This window comes from Citrus clementina, unplaced genomic scaffold (genome assembly GCF_000493195.1).
Source record: "Citrus clementina cultivar Clemenules unplaced genomic scaffold, Citrus_clementina_v1.0 scaffold_9, whole genome shotgun sequence".
NCBI classification, from domain to species: Eukaryota; Viridiplantae; Streptophyta; class Magnoliopsida; order Sapindales; family Rutaceae; genus Citrus; species Citrus x clementina.
Genome location: NW_006261964.1, coordinates 3,237,163 through 3,257,794, shown reverse-complemented (window position 1 = coordinate 3,257,794; position 20,632 = coordinate 3,237,163). Strand labels below are relative to the sequence as shown.

Sequence of the window (20,632 nt, the reverse complement as noted above, 5' to 3'; positions counted from 1 at the left end):
GTTAGACTAGATTGGGCCTTCTATATGTTTTAAAACGGTTAAGTTCGGTTTTTTAAACAAAAAACTTTTAAAAAATGGGTTTTCTCAGTAATTAAAAGTGAGTGACACGTAATGTCTTTTGACGGAATCAGTAAATTACTTAGAAACTTTAACGACATCCAACTCATTTGATTCGTTCTCTTATCAAACCAAGCTTTCAATATCAGCAAGCTTCTGCCGTCACCACAGAGCACTGTCGGCGGCGGGTGTGAAGGCTGATGATTGTGGCGGCAGCAGGTGGTGTCGGTGGTTTTAAAATTTGCAGATTCTTAACTTGTCTGAAGAGAGGAATTTTTGTAATTAAAGAAAGTAAATTAAAGGCACAGCAATCAGCAAATTTTTTAGATTAAAGAAAATTAAAGGCATCACATCTGTACGTTGGTAACTTGTTTCCACTCGTTTTCATTTTTCTAGATTTTTAATTTGGTTTTATTATTTTAGTTTACGAATGCCGAGTTTAGCAATTTTCATCCAAGTTTTCACCTAATAACCGGAATAATAACAACAAATAGGTGAAATATTCGATCCAATCAACCGAAGCTAGACTTAACTAAAAACAGTCGGGCTTCACAAAAGGTATTGTTGATCCAATCAATCGAATCATGTTCATGCACGTGCTGCACACTCTAAGCCGCCGGCCCAGTGGACTATTCTTTCTTTCAAAGTCTTCTCTTCGTGTTCAATGTATGTGTGACCTTGAAGCTCGTTATCAGTATGTTTCTTTTTAAATTTTATTTTGTCTTATTTTAATGGTCAACGCCTTTAAGCCATAATATCAAATAATTAAGATAACTTCGATCTTTTTTTTGTTAAAAAGATAACTTCGATATTCATATATATTAAATAAAATAATAGTTGAAAGTTCCACATGATTACTTTTCTTGTTTGACTTTTATGAAAGTAAAAAAAAAATAGTGCTTGGTAACTGTTAAAAGTTTAATAAATTATGATTATTTTCATTCAACGTAATGCAATCCAAAATAAGATTCTGCCTTCGTAATGATACAATTCCTCCTTATAATTTTTTTATTTATTTTACTCATTATTTTGTAAAGGTTGAGTTTCTTTGTATGCACATATAAATGAGAAAAAAAATTCAAATACACTCAAATTATTTTTAGTTTAAACATTCAACTCCCACAATGTTCAAACAATGTAACTAAGGCTGTTTCCAGTGGAGTTAATAGCGCGCTGTCTTGCATTTTAAGACTTTAATGTGACATAAACTTTTTTGAATAAAGTCAATGTGTGGTACTGTTAGTCTGGACATGTTAAGTTGGATTGCAATCAGAACAGAAATGGGTCTTGGTCAGCTCAACTGTGTCCCACTCACCAATTCGGCCATTTCTTCTCTCGATCCTGTCAAGTAATTCCGCGATTTCCAAACCAATTCAGTAATCTCTCTCAAAAATTCCAATGGCTGCTTCAACAAACAAAGAAGTAGCCAAAGAGCTCCTCCCACTGATCAGAGTCTACAAAGATGGGTCAGTTGAGCGGATGATGGATTCACCCTACGTGCCTCCAACGCTTGACCCGGATCCTCAATTCGGGGTCTCGTCAAAAGACGTAACCATCTCTCAAAACCCCGCCATATCCGCTCGCCTCTACCTCCCAAAACTCGCCCAACCCCATCAAAAACTCCCCGTTTTGGTCTACTTCCACGGCAGCGCCTTCTGCTTCGAGTCCGCTTTCTCATTTATTGACCACAGGTACCTCAACATCTTGGTCTCTCAGTCTCAAGTACTCGCAGTCTCCATTGAATACAGGCTAGCCCCAGAACACCTTCTTCCCGCAGCATATGAAGACTGCTGGACTGCTTTTCAATGGGTCGCTTCTCATCGTAACCGTAACAGTATCAATCATCATGATCATGATCATCAAAACCACTCCAATGTTTTTAATAACAAGGAGCCCTGGTTATTGAACCACGGAGATTTTGAGAGACTCTTTATTGGTGGTGACAGCGCCGGAGGCAATATAGTTCATAACATAGCTATGAAAGCAGGCGAGGATGATCAAGAGTCTTTATTGAAGGAGGGCACTGGTGTTCGGATTTTGGGAGCATTTCTAGTGCACCCTTTCTTCTGGGGCTCCGGTCCAGTTGGTTCAGAATCAGATGTTAGTGATAATTATGATCACAAGAAGCGTTTGGAATATTTGATTTGGGAATTTGTTTATCCAACGGCGCCTGGTGGTATTGATAATCCGATGATCAATCCTGTTGGTTCAGGTAAGCCGAGTTTGGCTAAGCTTGCTTGTTCGAGGATGCTGGTCTGCGTTGCTGGGAAGGATTCGCTGAGGGACAGAGGTGTTTTGTATGTTAATGCTGTGAAGGGAAGTGGGTTTGGAGGAGAAGTGGAGTTTTTTGAAGTGAAGGGAGAGGATCATGTTTTCCATATCACCAATCCTGACTCTGAAAATGCTAAGAAAATGTTCAACCGCTTGGCCTCTTTTCTTACCAAATAACTGAAACTTTTTCCCCCTCTTTTGTTCATGTGTATTATGAATAAATGCTTGCTTGGCTAGGCAGGGTATTTATACTCATTTGTATTGGAATAATATTGCACACAATCCAAAAAAATCTACCATGGATTTCATTGTCTCGTACGCAGGCGCTAAATTGTACTCTTTTATAACTTTATATGTTGTACCACAAGGCATTATTCTGAACAAAGTATTAAGCTTGGCGTAATTCTCAAACATGCAATAAGATTCTTAGTTTGAGTCCATTCAGCTGCCCTTTAATCCATTCCTTCTTACTGATTTGATCACCTGTCTAGTTATGCTTAACTTCGATGAATTATTTGAGGAATTGGCTGCAATTTTTTTTTTTTTTGGGGGAGACAAGTTCAATCTTATATATTTAAAGAGATCACCAATGGGAAAAACGACTCTGCACTTATCTGTAGTTCAATTGTGACCATGACTTATTTTATTTTGATTTTTTTGAAATAACGACCATGACTTAAAAAGATAGATGCTATCCTTGCAATTGTCCATTGTTTGGATAATGGATGATTTCAATTGAAAATTGCACCTGTGTAGAAACATTCACTGGATCGGATTGGTTTCCATATATTGCTAGGAATATTTATCATCAATTTAATGGGTTGGGTATCATAGCCAAAATTCGATAGTTTAAATTTAATATGGGTTCAAATGTATCAGACTGAAGGAACAATATTTTGCCTTATGACTTACAAGTTGTACTAGTAATTACTTATACAAACTTGAACTCACCTGGTTGTCAACAAGATGAGTATGACTTCGATCAAAGTACAGTCATTTTGGCAGAAAAAAATTCTCCCGTAAATTTTAATGTGCACGACTTTTGTTTCTAATCGCCCTCTGTTTTGCTTACTGGCAACAGATATATGGAGCATTTGGTGCATCTTTGCTGAGCTTTCAACCGTGAAGCCTCTGACCTGGGAAGAATGTCGTCCATCAGTTTGACCTCATGAATGATCTGTTGGAAACTCCATCTTCCCAAGCCATTGCCAGGGTCTGTTTGCTATGAGGGTTTCATATGCAGTGTCACACTGTTTCACATCTTTGACTTTTCATTTTGTTATTGAATCATTGACAGTACACTGCAGGTACGAAATGAGAAAAATCGGAGATACTAAACCAGCAGGCGGAAGAAGAAGCCAATCCCTTTCTCCTAGAAGTTCCTTAATGCATAGCATAAAGAACGTTGGCATTTGAGTTCAAGGATCGGCCTACCACGGAGAAGGTAATTTTTAGTGGCTCTTTATATATCTACTTTTTTGCATGTACACTCTTCTTATAACAGAAATCCTGTTGGGTCCTCCTGCACCGTATCAGGCCCTTGCAGATCCATCCACATATTTTAAGGTTTAGCTAATGTTGAGAAATGGCCCTCTGCTCAGCCAGTTGCCAAGATGGAAATTGAATTCGAGAGAGCTCATATATCAAGAAATTTGGAGTACCATGCTCAAATGCTGCTAGAGTTCTTAAAAGGCGTTGAGGCTTGTTTATGTTCAATTAGAAAATTAAATAAACGGGACAATATAAAGAACAAAATACAAAAAAAATTATATGATTCAACGCTTAGCCTAAGTTTACGGAGTCAAAAGCGTAACTTTCACTATTCAATAATAATTACAATAACTTTTTTTTAACTATTTGCCTCTGGATTTTTGCTTGCCCATTATGCATTAAGGGTTTTCTATTTATAATATAATTTTTCAATATTCTAAATCACTGATATCTCCTTATTCTAATCTGCTTCCACTACTTATTTAGAATTCGATTCGAAGTCTATATTTATCTCCTTCTTAAAGTTGGTCTCTGAAGTTTCTAGATTTTTTTTTTACTCACTGTCACTTTATCTTGTTCGTGCATGCTCCATTTAAATTAATTATTTGACTTTTCATACTCTATCCCATTTTAATTAATTATTTTACTTTTCATGCTCCATGCTCCATGTCTTATTCTTACTTTGCAATGCCCACTTTCACTTTTCATACTTTTTACTATATACTTCATGCTTCATACTCTTTAATTAATTACTTTATGCTTCATGTTCCGTGTAACCGTGCTCCATGTTCCATGCTCTTTAATTGATTATTTTACTTTTCATATTCCATGCTCTTTAAAAGATGACTAGGTTTGTCATTTTCTCCAGTCCTTTCTAGAGAAATGGAGTGAGGTATACCATAAAAGATCCGAAGGGATTCGACTGACAATTCACTAATACGATTAACTTCTTCATTTATGCTCCACCTAGTAAAAATGAGAGGAGGGAAAAAAAAACAAGTAGAGGTAAAATTTACAATAAGTGGTTGACCAACTACAGGCCGATAATTATCCTCTCTTATAGGATATCTCAAACCTCATAAATTAGAGAAATCTTGAGAATCTAAAGACATTATTGATATAGTGACTAAGGATTGAAAAAAAAAAACAATATCAAATACTCACCAAAGATTTGGGTAACCTAAACTTGAGAAGAGAGAAAGAAAGTTGGTTGTTGAATGAAAGAGAAAACGGCCAATTTATATAAGTGAAAATTAGCTTGGTTAGTGGGTAGAAAAGGCAACAACTAATTTATATACTTAAGGAGATAGCTTTTTTAAGTTTTGAAAATCAAGCTCCAAAAGAGTTGGAGGGCAACTGTTATCAGAAAAAGTGAAGCATGCAGAGCCATGCACAAGGGTAAAACATGCAAAGCCAAGTACAAAAGTGGAGTATGAAGCAAAAAGCATGAAAGGAAAAGTGAAGTATACAAAACCATGCACAAAAAACCGAGCAAGAAGCATGAGAGGTGAAAGTAGGCCATGCAAAATAAGAATTAAACATAGCACATGGAGCATGAAATATGAAAAGTAAAATAATTAATGAAAGGAAAAGTGAAGTATATAAAACCATGCACAAAAAACGGAGCAAGAAGCATGAAAGGTGAAAGTAGGCCATGCAAAATAAGAATTAAACATAGCACATGGAGCATGAAATATGAAAAGTAAAATAATTAATTAAAGAGCAGAGAGCATAGAGCAAGACGCATGAAAAGTGAAAGTGGGCCATGCAGAGTAAGAATAAAACATGGAGAATAAAACATGAAAATAAAAATAATTAATTAAAGTGAAATAAAACATAGAGCATAGAGCATGAAAGTCAAATAATTAATTAAAATAGAGTATGCGTATACAAGATAAAGCAACGGTGAACAAAAAAAATTCTAAAAGGCTCATTGACCAACTTTGAGAAGAAGCTAAATATAGACTCCAGATTAAACTCTAATTAAATGGTGGAAGCAAATCAGAATAAGGAGATATCAATGACTTAAAATACTGAAAAATTGTAGCATAAATAGAAAGTCTTTAATGCATAATGGGCAAGAAAAATTCTAGAGGCAAATAGCTAAAAAAAACTTCATTGTAATTATTATTAAATAGTAAATATTACTTTTTTCACTCTCATAAACGTAGGCCAAACGTTAAACCACGTAAATTCTCTGTGTTTTGTTCTTTATATTGTCTCGTTTATTTAATTCTCCAGCTAACCAAAAACAAGCCTCAACAAAAGGTTCAGAACCGTTTCATGTATCCAAGTGTGTTTATGGAAACAACTTAATTGCGTTGTTGCTTTAAGCACTCAATTGATTTCATTTCAACCTTAAACATAAAAGTAAGGAAATTATATTTTCTACCCAATCTTTCACGAACCTTATATATATATATATATAAATTTTTTTTTTTCCTGAGAACCTTCCTGTGTATTGTCCTTAATAGTTTAATTGTTTATGAAACTAGTACTGTTGCATTAACTTTCTTCTTAGTACATATTGTAAAAAAGCAATTGTTTTCAGTTGCTTAGAAAGATCAAGTTAATTATGTGGATGTGCCGTTGAATTTCTATTGGGAACTTCTACCTTAAAGAAGCTCCTTCTCTATTTTGTGTTTTTGATTCAATATTAGAAAAATCATACTGATTAAAACAACCTCAAATTTGAAAATTTTATATTTTGAAGTATGCTAAAAACACCTCTGATGTGAAGGTTGTGATTTATTTATATATTGTTTGCAATGCATTGACCATTTGATGAAGAAATTCTAAAACAAATCAAAGTTAATATAATCAATTAATGTGTATATAATATGTGTAATTAAATTTAATATAACTATTACTTGTATATATTATCTATTTTAAAATTTTTTATTTTTTGTTTGAAATTTAAATATGTTTAAATTTTTCAACAGTTTGGATGAGTCTAAATAGGAATGTTTGAATGATTTTTTTTTTGTTTTTTAATATTTGAATATAAATGGTATATTTTTATTTTTATCAATAAAAACATCTTAATTATATTTATTTCATATTTATTTCCTTATAAATCAAAATAAAAAAGAATTAGATTTTATAATTTAGAAAATAAATATATTCTAAAATATAATATTTACTTTTTATTCCGATCTTTTCTAATTTAGATAAAAATCTACATTTTCTATTAAGATGTAATTATGTAAAAATTAAAAATTAAACATAGATTGCAAAAAAGACAATTTTTTAAAATATCAAAAATCAATAAAATTTCATAATTGAGACGTGTGACAAATAATAAATAATCCGAAAGTTTACCTGCGTCAATTTTTTTTTTAAAAGATGTACACGTGTCATGACAGAAAAGGTGCGTGTTGAATACATCTGCGTTCGAGTAACAGTAGAGGCATCTGAAAAGCAATCACAGCCGTCCATCAAAAACCCTAATTTCGCAACAACTCCTCATATATCAATCTTCATTTCAGCATCAGTTCTAGGGTTTCAACTTTCAAGCACCAAGAGCTCACACAACACAAACACACACTAAGCACTGATCCCAACATGGCTACTGCTGCTCCTAAAACCGAGTCCGTGCAATGCTTCGGCCGCAAGAAGACGGCGGTGGCAGTAACCTACTGCAAGCGCGGCCGCGGCTTGATCAAGATCAACGGCTGCCCAATCGAGCTTGTGGAGCCAGAGATCCTGCGTTTCAAGGCCTTCGAGCCGATCCTATTGCTCGGACGACACCGTTTCAACGGAGTAGACATGAGGATCCGCGTCAAGGGCGGAGGCCACACGTCTCAGATCTACGCTATACGCCAGAGCATCGCGAAGGCCTTGGTCGCGTTTTATCAGAAGTACGTGGACGAACAGAGCAAGAAGGAGATAAAAGACATTCTGGTTAGGTACGATAGGACTTTGCTTGTGGCTGATCCTAGACGCTGTGAGCCTAAGAAGTTCGGAGGACGCGGCGCCAGGGCTAGGTTCCAGAAATCTTACCGTTAAAGAAACAGAGGTTTATGTTGCGTTTTTATTATTGTTATTAATTTTGGGTTTTATTGAAGGATTAATTAATATGTTTTTGAGGCCACATAGATTTTGAATGGTTATTGTTATTGTTAAGGGTATTGTGGTTTTCAGATTATCATATGGATTTTATATTTGCTTTTGAATGAAGAAGTGATTTCTGTTTATACTGATATTAGCTTTTGTGAGCTTTGATGATTTATTTCATGGATCATATATTAATTTGGAGATTAATGTTGATTACTTTTCTTATGGTTGGCTGAGTTTTGTTCTTATCAAGAGGGGGTGGGTCTAGTCTCGGGTATCTGTTCTTATTTCTTAACCAAAAATAAGAAAGGAACCTTTTCAGTTCGGTTTTCTGGATATGGATATAAAACCAAGCCTAACCTGAAACCTTATTTTACATTCTATGTTCCATAATTTGTGTTGGAGCCTTTGAGCAATTAGGTTCTGTTTAGTTCGTCATTTGTTCTATTAATTTTTTTATTATATTATGTGTCATAAATTGAGCTTTGGGCTGTTGGTTATTGTTATTTGGGAATTCATTCTAAAGCAAAGTATCATTCAGATTGTGCTTCAAAAAATTGTGGAAAGTAATTCCAATTCGTGAAGTGGCTGTGTGCTTTGGGCAGTTGGCACTTTTCATTTCATTTGGGAATTTTAACCTCAGATGAAGTGTGAATTTTGTATTTACTTTTCATGATTTCCTGTGGCACATTATGAATAGGAATTCTGCTTTAGAATGAATTATGGTTTCTCCAAAATGCCAACAACAATGACTTCGTCTAGATAGAAGGTGCTTTGTTATTCATCAGAGCAGTGTTAATTAACACTAGTCAATTTGATATAATATAATAGGAGTAGGAGTGTCTTCTAAATGTAAAATATTGATTAACATCAGAAGTTAGTGGGTAGTAGCAAGTATGACCTTACACCTGAATGGCAGTAATGGATTGTGAATGCATCTAGTTGACTTAATGTTCTTAGAATAATTCTTTGCAGCCATTTGATTTGGTTGCAAATGCGAAAGCATATTTCAGAGGCTTAAGTGATTGGGAATGTAAATTTACTGGTACAAGGTTTTGTGTTTCTGATTAGGCTGGCGTTAAGTTACATGAACGTAACTTGCGCCCCTCTTACAGCTACAGTACCCGGTCCCACCAGGGGTAAAATCCTATTAGTTAGATAGAGATTACAAATATTGAAGTATTTTAGCTCACTATCCAAAATCTCAGTATACCTAATCTCTCTCTCACTCATCCAAGAGTTTAAAGCTCTCAACACAATCTCCATCTTCAACTTTTGGCTCTTTCACTTCTCAAATAGATTGAGAATTGAAGAAAATGGAATAGGATGTTTTTCTTTTGCATTCTAATTTATAGGTTAAGTAATGTCCAACGATCACCAATGGTAGGTTTTAAAAAATATATATTTTCATTCAACTTTCAATTTTAGTGCCAAAGTCAAAAGTTGTATGTTAGCCACATGCTTGCTATTTACTCATGTCTTCTACTTACTTAACAAATTGCTCACTTGGAGACTTCATTAAGAATCGATCATGTCTCCGCATCATCCATTCTTTTTTGTCATTGTCATGTTGCTTGTGTTTTTGTTGAATAAGTGGGAGACATGAGTAAGTGGGAGACATGAGTAAGTGGGAGACATATGGTTAGCATGCAATTTTTTATTTTGGCACCAAAATTAAAAGTTGAATTGAAATATATATTCTTTTAAGGTCTATTATTGTTGATTTTTGAACATTGCTTAACCTATAAATTGAAATGTAAAATAAGAGCATTTCATCCCACTTTTAGTTTAGTGAGTAAGGGAACGAGTTTTTTGAGATTTTGGATAATGAGTTAAAATATTTGGATATTTGTAATTACAATTTAACTAATAAGGTTTTATTCTTCTAACTTTGTTCATAGATGTATGTTAAAAGTTGAACTACATAAATTCCGGTATCCTTATGTGATCATTATTTTTTAATTTTACTTTATTTGTGTCTGTTTTATCCATTAATTTCTTAATAAAGAGTGGAGATTTTGTTCCTTTCTTTACAATTGGGGATCTACAGTGAATGTGTGTACTTTTATTTTATTATGTGGAGGGATTCTAAAAACATCTCCGGCAGCTAGTGAGTTCGATTATGCATATAATCAAGAACTTGTTGAATTTATAGAGCGAAAAAGAACTCACATTCCAGTTCTGTTTTTAATTCTTAGGAATTGTAGATGAATTTGTAAGAATAGCAGTAATATTAAACAATGAAACAATCAAGCTGCCTTCTTTATAATCAAATTCACACCATCAGCCCATTATTTATTTGCATCAAAGACTCTTGTCTTTGGTAGCGGCTGCCACTTAGATCGTTGAGCTGGCTCCGAGGACTATTGATTTCGGAAAGTATTTTTCTGAATTTGGTTCTGGCTCCGAGGACTATTGATTTCGGAAAGTATTTTTCTGAATTTGGTTCTGGCAGGTGGGAAAAATTCCCTCTCTCCATAAGAAAATTCATCTTCTTAAATTATTAATTATTATGTATCAACCGGCCGGGGGGGGGGGGGGGGGGGGGGGGTGAAGAAATTGTTTTTGTACTCAGATTCACTGGGAGTTCAATAAAGCCCAAGAGGAGTAAACTCTCGGGCCGTGAAAATGAAACCCAACCCAGAGCCTCAATTTTCTAGTAGTTAAAAATGTTGTTATATGAATCATGGGTCCGCCTATGTTACCACTGTTGTACCTTACCACAGTCTTTGTCTTTTGTGAATTAGTTAATGTAAAGTTTCATTCAACCCTTTATACTCTATTTTATTTATAATTATTCATAAGTATTGAAAAGACAAAATTATCCTCAAATTTTATCTTCAATATATTTTTTCCCGTTTCTTCTTCTGCTCTCTCACTTTCTCTCTGTAATGGGTTTAATGATGGCTTCATCAAGGTTGTTGACCAATTTGAGGATAATTAGTTGTAGGTCATTGATTGTTTGTGTGATGGTTCTCGTGGTGGAAATTATAGGCATCAAAACAAAATCCTCAATTTGATCTGAGAAGCCGAAGTGAGAGTGAGAGAAAGCGAAATGGCGATGGCAAGGCGAGCTCAGGCCTTGCTTATCCAGAGCAATTATGCATTGCAGCTTCAAATTGTAGCTTCGATGGATCTCCGATTTCCTCTATCTGTCATGGTGGGGCTGTGGTGCAGCTGACGTGATGTTGTTTCGAGAGAGGAAAGATAAGGCTAACATGGGTCAAGGTTGTCGGTCGTGGTGCGACTGTGCTATCTTGCCGACGTGGAGCAGCGTGGTGGCAGCCGGTAGCAGGTAGCTTCACAATATGGGTATTTGGGTTGAGAGCAGACTGGAGAGATGAAGTCATAATGGTTTCTTTTGAATTTGATTTTGGATTGATTTTGTTTGGATGTCCCGTGTGTGGGTATTTGGGTTATTTTCTTTTAGTGTTAGTTTTTTTTTAATTATAAGTTATGAATAGATCAATTTTGTAATTAACCACTGGAATCCCCACTCGTATTGTTGAAAATTTTGTTGATGATGAGTTTTTTTTTAAACCAACAAATACTTCAATTCCATTCAAGATGGAAACTCTACTCAGTATCAGTAACTGGGCACAAAATGGAAAATATCACGAAAAAGGGATAAGATTTTAATATTCCACAAGCTAAAACAAAGGTACCAACATCAGTTGCATATCTTCTTTCAAATCATTAATGATCCAATTCCCAGGTAATTCAGAGGTAGAATATCTACTTGCTGCGCTTGGCTGCACGCTTCCCTTGACCTTTCTTGGGAGGTCCCTTTCCACAACGTTTCAACATTTCAGGCTTGGGTAAGCTCTCTTGTTCTTGGCGGGCCATGACGAGAGCTTACCACCGATGAGCTTCTTCCACAAAATCTTGTTGGGTGATCTCTGGCCAATGGGGTTAAGTACATACCCAAATATCTTGGCCCTCACCTCAGTCAGCCATGTGGTCACTACTGTGGCCAAAATGTTCTTAAGCCTCTCTCTTGTAGCCATCGTCACTCGCAACTCTACCTAATTAGCTCTGTTAATGATGAGTTAACTTTGTTAATGATCAGTGATGAGAGATGAGTTAATCTTAATTTTTACAGAATTTTTTAATGCTAATTTAAGGATATTTTTGTCTTTTCATTAATATTAATGTGTTATGATTATTAATGTAGTGTGGTTGAAAATAAAAACTCCTTTAAAACTTATAAAAAAATAAATAAATAAAAGTATAAGGTGATAAATTAAATTTTGATAATGTAGATAAGTATAAAGTATTATAATATTTTATGATAAATTATAAATAAAATAGAGTATAAGGGGTTCAATGAAATTTTACATTAATTAATTCACAAAAGACAAAGGCTGTGGTAAGGTACAACAGTGGTAACATAGGCGGACCCTATGATCATATCAAAATAAATGAATATCATAAAAAAATGAATAAATAAAAAATTGTTGTTATATGATAATGAAAAGCATGGACCTGCCATCACTTTTCTGAGCTTGCCTTTCTTTACTTCCAACTTTTTCTCGGTACTTAGCCAACATTGCTCATATGATAGCTGGAAATTATCGACGGATGGTGGCCCATGTAAAGCAAAATCATCAAATCTGTTCACACATATAAACAAAATGTGCTGGGCCACCTTAAAAAGACTGATTGGAATTTGGAATTGTGAATTGTGATCTTGATTTGCGATGAATGATAATGGGAAAATTCGGTGCCATATTATGATATATTTTGGATCAATGCAACTATTGGAATGGAACATCGGGGTCCCATTTTAAATTTTGTTGGCAAAAACGAAGTGCGAAGGGATTCCTTAAACATCAGTCAAAGTATGTGATCATCAAATGATGGTAATTTTTTCTTTTGCGTAATTATTTGTCCATTCGGTTAATCAAGTGATGCCGAAGATGTGCTCAGCATGCATCCTTCTTTCGCCATAATGATTTGGTGATCAAATTTGAAGGGCCCACGTGGATTCTGCAGTTTTAGTTCGACTGCCACAAACTTTTAACTTTTTATGGGTCTCGTAATAACTTTCTTTGGCTTAATTGAGAAAGTATATCTGTCCGAGATATGGGGGGTGATTGACGAATGATAATCTTATCCCAATTTTGGACTAAATGAATCTTTACATTAGATTTACTGCACTTAGTGCAAATTATATTAATAAACAATTAAAGAAACAGCAGAGATTATCATCCAGATCCCTGGTGTTTCAATTTTCTCAAACAGAACAAAATATTTTAATTTGCGTCAAATAGACCCTGATCCTACTTAAATGACCAAATTAACTTTATGATACATTGAATTTTCACAAAAGTATGGAGGCTTTTATATTCTACGTGAAGTTTGAATTTGAATTTTGTTGAGCGATAAATAAGTCTAAACCTACTTATCTAGATCAATTCGTTTGTTCATTATTTATTTATCTTTTGAAACTTTGATTATAGATTTTAAGTTGTTTGTTTTTCACAAATATACGAAGATCGAATTATATAAATAATAGTGATAAGATACAAATTAATTTTGTTTGAGTAATTTTAACTAGATTTATTATTAGTTATTTTAAGGTCCTTGTTTATGATAAACGAACAAAAAACAGAAGTCACCATTGTGAGTAGCACTAGCACTAGTGTTATGACCTAAAAATCAAATAAATAGTTACGACATATAAACAACCAGAAAATGAATTCATTCTTTACAAGTTACAACGCTCCATTAAAAAAGGCAAAGTTTACGAAGAAGACATTTCAGCAGAGAGACGACTAAAAATAATAAAACAGAGACTGCTACGCATTTCCTTGATTGCCTGTTTTATTTTTATATACAATAAAAAAGACAGAACAAGGTTATGGTAGATCATGCATAAATCCTTTGAGAGAAAGATTTGTGCAGCAAAGTTTTATTTTTTATTTTTCCCAGGCAAAGAACACAACATTCAATATCATGAAATTAACTGACTAATGTATCTCAGTTCCATTTATGACAGGCGTTTTTATGTCAATAAAGACAATGTGAAAATTTGCTCCAGCACTGGAACAATCAACTGCATCTTTTCCGTCTTTAGCCACTTCAACTTTGAATCCAGAGGTGACGTCAAAATCATTGAGTGAACTTTGGGGATGACACGATCATCATCAACCACAAAGGCAGACAAAAAAGAAGAAGAAGTAAGTTTTCATCCGGGAGCTTTCCCATGATCTTTGCTTTCTTTGTGCTGGATTCACCTTTTTCTATCACCAATTTCGTAGCTGATTTTCCTGTAAAGATGAAAATTAAACAAATCAATTATAGCTTTCTTCTTCATATTCAGTGCAAATTTTTTTTTTTTTTTTTTTATAAACTCGAGCCCACTTATCAAAAATGAAAATGTAAGAGGTATTGATCATTTGATAAATACTACATTAGAAGCAATTTAAGGAATGAGATTACCCAAACAAGAAGTTAACAAGAAGTCAATTAGTAGAAGCTTGTTTGAAATACCTTGTTCCTTGCTTAACAAATAAAACTCTTCGACAATGCTTATAAAGAAAATTTGAAGACTTTCTTATCTTGTTACAAAATTAAGGGGCATATGTAATATGTAAAAGTTACTGACATGTGCAAAATTTTTTTGAGAAGTGTCATATGCTTCTAAAAGTTTTGATATTCCTTAATTATCTCTGTAAAAAAATTTTAAAAAAAACTTTGAAGTTCCGCTAATGATGGACTCAAAACTTCCTACAAGTTTAATGTTTATTTTATGTAAATATAAATTGAAATAGCCTATGAAACACCAGTCATCCAAATTTATATAAATTGCAACACAAGTGGAATAAATTACAATATTTTCAAATGGACTTTTTTAGAATTGCATTAAATAATTGATTAGAAATAAATTTGAAAAAATTTATTACATTTACATGGCAGAAAACCAACAATGATAAGAAAATTTAACAAAACAACGTCACGCTAAATGATAATACAAATTCAATTCAGATTTGCTCTAAAATTAATTTCTATTTAAAATAACACAATGTTAACTAATAATAAAATTAAAATAGAACAAAATATTATTAGAATTAATTTTGTTTCGGTCCAGATTTTATTTATTTAAAAAATGTGTGGTAATATGATTCAACTAAAATTCAGTTATAAAACTTATACTATGCTTTTTATGAGCTTTTTCACGTCATCACGTGCAATGCCTCAAAGCCCTTGTGTCTAAATATCTAGGCCCAACCTAGCCCACATGTATGTCGTGTCATGTCACGTGATTGATGAAGCATGCTCGTATGGTGTTGTGCTATACAAACGCGTGTTGTGCCCATGCCACCGGACTCGTTAACCATACTAATTATCCCATGTACGCACTCAATTAACACCGTGGGATTTTATTTTTAATAATAGCTTAATAACTATTTATGTATTTTCATCTGTGAGCATGGTTCAAACTTTAAATTTATTATATCAATCTTAAGAGATTTTATCAATCAAATTAACTAGCACTGGTGACTAGCCTAGTGATTAAGACTACAAGATACTTTTATTTATATAAATAATATTATGTAGATTAAAACATATCTGTTGTGGTCTTTTCCTAAAAAATTATCGAATCCATCACTAATATTTTATTACATGATAGAACTGTTATCCAGTTCCATGTTTTTATAAGTTCTTTACTGAGTCATGGAGGTAACATCAAACAGTTCCCTTACAGCAATTGCATCCAAAGGGGTCAGGGGCATATTGTTTACAAATGAACACAATCTATCTAGAATTGTGAGAAATAGAAGTATAGGGAGCTAATTGATAAAATCTCAAACAACCAAGAACACCACCAATTAGGCAATTAGGCAATTGCACTTTTCGCTTCAACCAATCATATCGAGTTATCTCATTCCATGGTGGAACATTATTACTCGCGTTTCCAAACAGAGGTACTTATCCGCAATCCCAGCCAAAATCAGAAGCCGTAAATTCGAAAACCTAACATTTCGCTCTCGTCACTTTCAGTTCACTTCCTTTTTCCCTCCACCCACCCACTTTCTGTCTCTCTTTATTCTTTGAACCGCTTAGGTTTCCGTTAATCGCAGCTGAAGGCTTCATATTTAGAGAGAGTAAGTGCGTTAATGTCTGTTTCAGTTTCACCTTTTTAGCGATTTAAACTTATCCGTAACTATTAATATTTGATATTTGAAATCTGTTATGTTTCTATTTAACGTGTTGAATGCTTCATTTTACTTCAGATCTGTTGCACCTAACGTTAAAGTTTGAATCTTTGTGTCGATTCTTGTTGTTCTGTTAACCATTGGAGATCTTTTGTTACGCACTGTACTTGCTTGGTATTGCTCGTGCAGTCTTCTATTTTCTTTTCACGTTGATATTTTCTTTTAATCACATTGTTGTGTAATCATATTCTTGAAAATTAATTGATTAATTTGTTGTATTGAAATGAGATGTCTTCAAAAAATCAAGTGGTTTCTGAAGTGAATTTATTTTTTCTCTACGGAAACTCTTCCTTTTGTTGTTAGCACTGACTGGGAGAGCTTTATTTATGTTCCTGTTGAGACTGCAATTCCACTTTTATAGTTGGCTTTGTTAAGGTTCATCGTTTTTGTTAGTGGATTATCTGTAGTTGGTCGGTAATTTGCCTTTTCAGTTAGTGAGGTATATTCATTTTCTTTTTCTAATTTATCGGTCAGATTGAGAAAGGGTTTTAAGGCTGACTGAGGTTTTCTTTGGATTTACCATTAGGTGGACTCTGAGAGAGAATATTTTGTTCTATTGTCATCACTAAGAATTACAAGCTATCTCATTACTTGGGGTTGGTATCCCTTGTGAAGAATTCAATTACTGAGTGCTGACAAATGTTCTTTGACGTATTTGTAGGCTTCTTTGGAATGGATGCCACATCGCCTAATTCAGAACGCCGTCCGTTTTCAATTAAACTGTGGCCTCCAAGCCAAAACACTAGACAGATGCTTGTTGAACGTATGAGGAACAATCTCACAACTAAATCCATTTTCACCCAGAGGTATGGCGTTTTGACCCAAGAAGAGGCTGAAGAGAATGCAAAGAAAATTGAAGATGTGGCTTTCTCCTCTGCGAATGAGCACTATGAAAAGGAACGTGATGGCGATGGAAGTTCTGCTGTGCAGCTTTATGCCAGAGAATGCAGTAAGCTTTTGCTGGAGGCTCTTAAGAGAGGCCCTAGAACAAAGGAATATGGGGAGGTGCCATCATTTGAGAAAACTGAGGATGTCACAGAGGAGTTGACATCTGAGAAAGTCTCTACTGCTGATGTTACCCTTTTTGATATATCCAAAGGACAGCGTGCGTTTATTGAGGCAGAAGAGGCTGAAGAGATTCTAAGACCACTAAAGGAGCCTGGAAACTCCTATACTAAGATTTGCTTTAGCAATAGAAGCTTTGGTTTAGAGGCAGCCCGAGTAGCTGAGCCCATTTTGGTTTCCATCAATAGTCAACTGAAGGAAGTTGATCTCTCAGATTTTGTTGCAGGAAGACCGGAGGCAGAAGCTCTTGAAGTTATGGCAATATTCTCTGCAGCCCTGGAAGGTAGTGTTTTAAAATCTCTGAACCTATCAGACAATGCCTTGGGTGAGAAGGGTGTCAGGGCTTTCGGGGCACTACTGGAATCCCAGAGTTCCCTGGAAGAGCTCTATTTAATGAATGATGGCATCTCAAAGGAAGCTGCACGTGCAGTCTGTGAACTGATTCCCTCCACAGAGAAGCTCAGAGTCCTTCAGTTTCATAATAACATGACTGGAGATGAAGGGGCACAAGCTATCTCTGACGTTGTGAAGCACTCTCCTTTGTTGGAGGATTTTCGGTGCTCGTCTACTAGGATAGGATCGGAAGGAGGAACTGCATTATCAGAAGCACTTGAGTCTTGTACTCGTTTGAAAAAGCTTGACCTGCGGGACAACATGTTTGGCGTAGAAGCTGGAGTTGCTCTGAGCAAAGCTCTTTCTAATTATGCAGATCTCACTGAGGTTTACCTCAGCTATCTCAACTTGGAAGATGACGGTACTGTTGCTATAACTAACGCTCTGAAGGGATCTGCTCCTTTACTTGAAGTTCTGGAGCTGGCTGGAAATGACATTACTGTTGAAGCTGCTCCTGTTATATCTGCTTGTGTAGCAGCAAAGCAGCACCTTACCAAGTTGAACTTGGCTGAGAATGAACTAAAGGATGATGGTGCTATCCAGATTAGCAAGGCCCTGGAACAAGGCCATGACCAGCTAAAGGTAGTTGACATGAGCAGCAACTTCATACGAAGGGCAGGGGCTCGACAACTGGCACAAGTTGTCATTCAAAAACCTGGGTTTAAACAGCTGAATATTGATGCAAATATCATCTCTGAAGAAGGCATTGATGAGGTGAAAGAAATATTTAAGAATTCTCCTGACATGCTTGAATCCTTGGAGGAGAATGATCCAGAGGGAGGCGATGATGATGAAGAATCTGGAGAGGGCGAAGGCAATGAGGATGAATTGGAGTCGAAGATGAAGAATCTTGAAGTTAAACAAGATGATTAAAGAGACTCTTACATGAGCTTCCATTTTATGGATTCTGCTGCAGAGTAGTGACATCAGTGACCTCAATAATTGTAAGACGATCTCAGCATTTTGGATTAACCGTTCTGTTAATTCTCACAATGCATTAGCAGGGCAGTGGCTGCTAGTCTACCATGGGCGTAAAAAATATTCCATCTGGAGGATGAATTGTTGCTGGGAAATTTTCACATCTTTTTGTTGCGAAACCTCTAGATCTTAAGCCATTCCATGTGGCAGAAGATGTTGTAGTATTTTATTTGAACATTCTCAATGATGCTATTTTCTGAATGGTTCTCTGTGTCTGCGGTGCTTATATTTTTTCAGTCTATAACTTGATTATCTCAAAGGTGAATTTGATTTATATAGACCCTTCGACAGTCCGCGTCAAGAGCCAGCAGCAGAGCCATAAAGACCAAATGAATTCTGTTTTTGCGGGAGCTGCCTGCACAATAAATTTTCACTTTTCAGGACAACGCATAAATTTCAGATGCGCCCCCTTTTATTCTTTAAATTCTTTATCTAATTCATTAAAGTTAATATATGTATAAGCAAATGAATTATACGAGTGCACGAGCGTAAATAAAGGTGTGAAATTCATAAATTTGAGATAGGTTTACATACAGCATACAGCTTATATGGGCAAAGAACATATCAGACATGCTGGAATTACTAGAACTGGTAGACCCAAAATATGCCGCATCACACCAGTTCAAGGAAAAAAGAAAATTGGAAAGAAAAAAAATTAGTTTTTCGACTTGAGATGCCCAGCTGTTGCTGCCACATAACAAATTCCAGCAAGAAAAATTTTTTGATGTCCACTTGAGATGCCCAGCTGTTTAGGCCACTACCACCGCTGCCCCAAAAAAAAATCCAGCAAGAAAAGCTTTTAGATGTCCAGGCAGCATTTAGGCTCATCTTTTATCAATCCTTTTCCTGAGCCATTTGTATCAACTCCATCCGTTTCCTCTGCCATTCGAATTCTGCCCTCTAGAATCTGAAGACGAAGTCTGAACAACATAACTTGATCTTTTCTTCCGGTGGGTATTCCATGTAAGTATATGCCCGTTCAAACCACTTCCTTGAACACCCTTATGTTCGGACTTTTCGACACTCTGAATGTCCGAGCTTTCTGAATTTCGCCTTTCAAACCTGAGTCTTTTTGGGGCTGAGCCAAAAGTATCCTCACTCGTTCCCTCACTCGCCAAAGGGAAAATCTCATTTTTCATGTCTAAATTCTTTTTCTCTGCTCCTGTACTGTTACTAGCAGATTCATTGCCTTCTGATGGAAGATACTCCCTTCTCTTTCCTCTAGTTGAAAGCTTTGATATGTCTTGACCGTTTTCCACAGCTTTCATCCATTGTAAATCACTTAATGTATCAGCATAAACTACCTCCTTCCTTTTCCGCTTTCCTGTAATGCTGCTGCTCTCATGTCCAAAACCTTTTTCAAAACCTTTTTGTTCTTCCTTATTATCAGGTGCAGAATATGCCCACTCAGGAACCTCATGATCTTCCATGAGACGAGATCGGTAATTCTCTTTTTGTCTTCTTTCCTCATCCATCTTCTCAAACAGCCAGAATTCCTCATCTGAGCGAGCAGCAAGTCGGTTGATTTCTCTCTCACTTGGCACATCTGTTCCGAGAGAGCTTGTACCTCGACGCATTATCTCCTTCAACATCTCCCGTCTGTCCTGAGCTGCAGGAACAAAGATATCACTCTGGTGTTCGTTTAATCCAAAGAAAAAAACCTCACGGCAAGGTGAGCAATAAAAGGTAATTTTTGATGAGTTCTTCAGCACGCCATAGGTGGATATTTTGGATAACAATACGGTACTTTCTCTTACTTTCATTACTATTAAAAGTTTGAAAAAGCAAGTGCGTATAACTCAAAACACTACAATAAGTTCCAAATACAATTTTGGGGCAGGATTCTGTAGGGTACTAGCCAATATTTTTGTGGCAGCAGACACCCATGCAGACACCCATTTTCTTATAAAACATTAAAGATGTGAATCCACTAGTCATGAAGCGCCTTCTAACTATTTGAAGAAAAAACTTATGATGAATGTATCTAAGTCATTGCATGAAGTGCAAATACAATATCTTAGAAACAAGGCTGATGAACAGAAACAATTTCTTATCATTGAAGGAAAAGAACTATATATATGGATCCAAGTTTCTGCATA

At 35.4% G+C, this 20,632-nt stretch overlaps 4 protein-coding genes and 1 pseudogene across 4 annotated transcripts in view; 3 read left to right on the top strand and 2 right to left on the bottom strand.

The window, feature by feature from the left end:
• Positions 1 to 1,301: 1,301 nt before the first annotated feature.
• On the top strand, positions 1,302 to 2,581 carry LOC112097321 (2-hydroxyisoflavanone dehydratase-like). Its single transcript, XM_024182510.1, has one exon. It carries the CDS (start codon positions 1,456 to 1,458, stop codon positions 2,503 to 2,505), a length of 1,050 nt encoding a protein of 349 aa, XP_024038278.1. The 5' UTR covers positions 1,302 to 1,455; the 3' UTR covers positions 2,506 to 2,581.
• Positions 2,582 to 7,248: 4,667 nt separating this feature from the next.
• On the top strand, positions 7,249 to 8,021 carry LOC18031846 (40S ribosomal protein S16). Its single transcript, XM_006419810.2, has one exon. The coding sequence runs from the start codon at positions 7,384 to 7,386 to the stop codon at positions 7,825 to 7,827; it is 444 nt and encodes a 147-aa protein (XP_006419873.1). The 5' UTR covers positions 7,249 to 7,383; the 3' UTR covers positions 7,828 to 8,021.
• Positions 8,022 to 11,562: 3,541 nt separating this feature from the next.
• Positions 11,563 to 11,882, bottom strand: LOC18031858 (annotated as a pseudogene).
• A 3,891-nt stretch (positions 11,883 to 15,773) lies between these two features.
• Positions 15,774 to 18,734, top strand: LOC18031862 (RAN GTPase-activating protein 2). The gene is made up of 2 exons (XM_006419808.2): positions 15,774 to 15,986; positions 16,759 to 18,734. The coding sequence occupies exon 2, from the start codon at positions 16,770 to 16,772 to the stop codon at positions 18,426 to 18,428; it is 1,659 nt and encodes a 552-aa protein (XP_006419871.1). The 5' UTR covers positions 15,774 to 15,986; positions 16,759 to 16,769; the 3' UTR covers positions 18,429 to 18,734.
• Positions 18,735 to 19,003: 269 nt separating this feature from the next.
• Positions 19,004 to 20,632, bottom strand: part of LOC18031865 (probable ATP-dependent DNA helicase CHR12) — a 9,809-nt gene continuing 8,180 nt past the window's right edge. The window contains 2 exon segments of the mRNA XM_006419803.2: positions 19,004 to 20,331; positions 20,417 to 20,517. Coding sequence (XP_006419866.2) covers positions 19,394 to 20,331; positions 20,417 to 20,517 — 1,039 coding nt within the window. The 3' untranslated portion in view covers positions 19,004 to 19,393.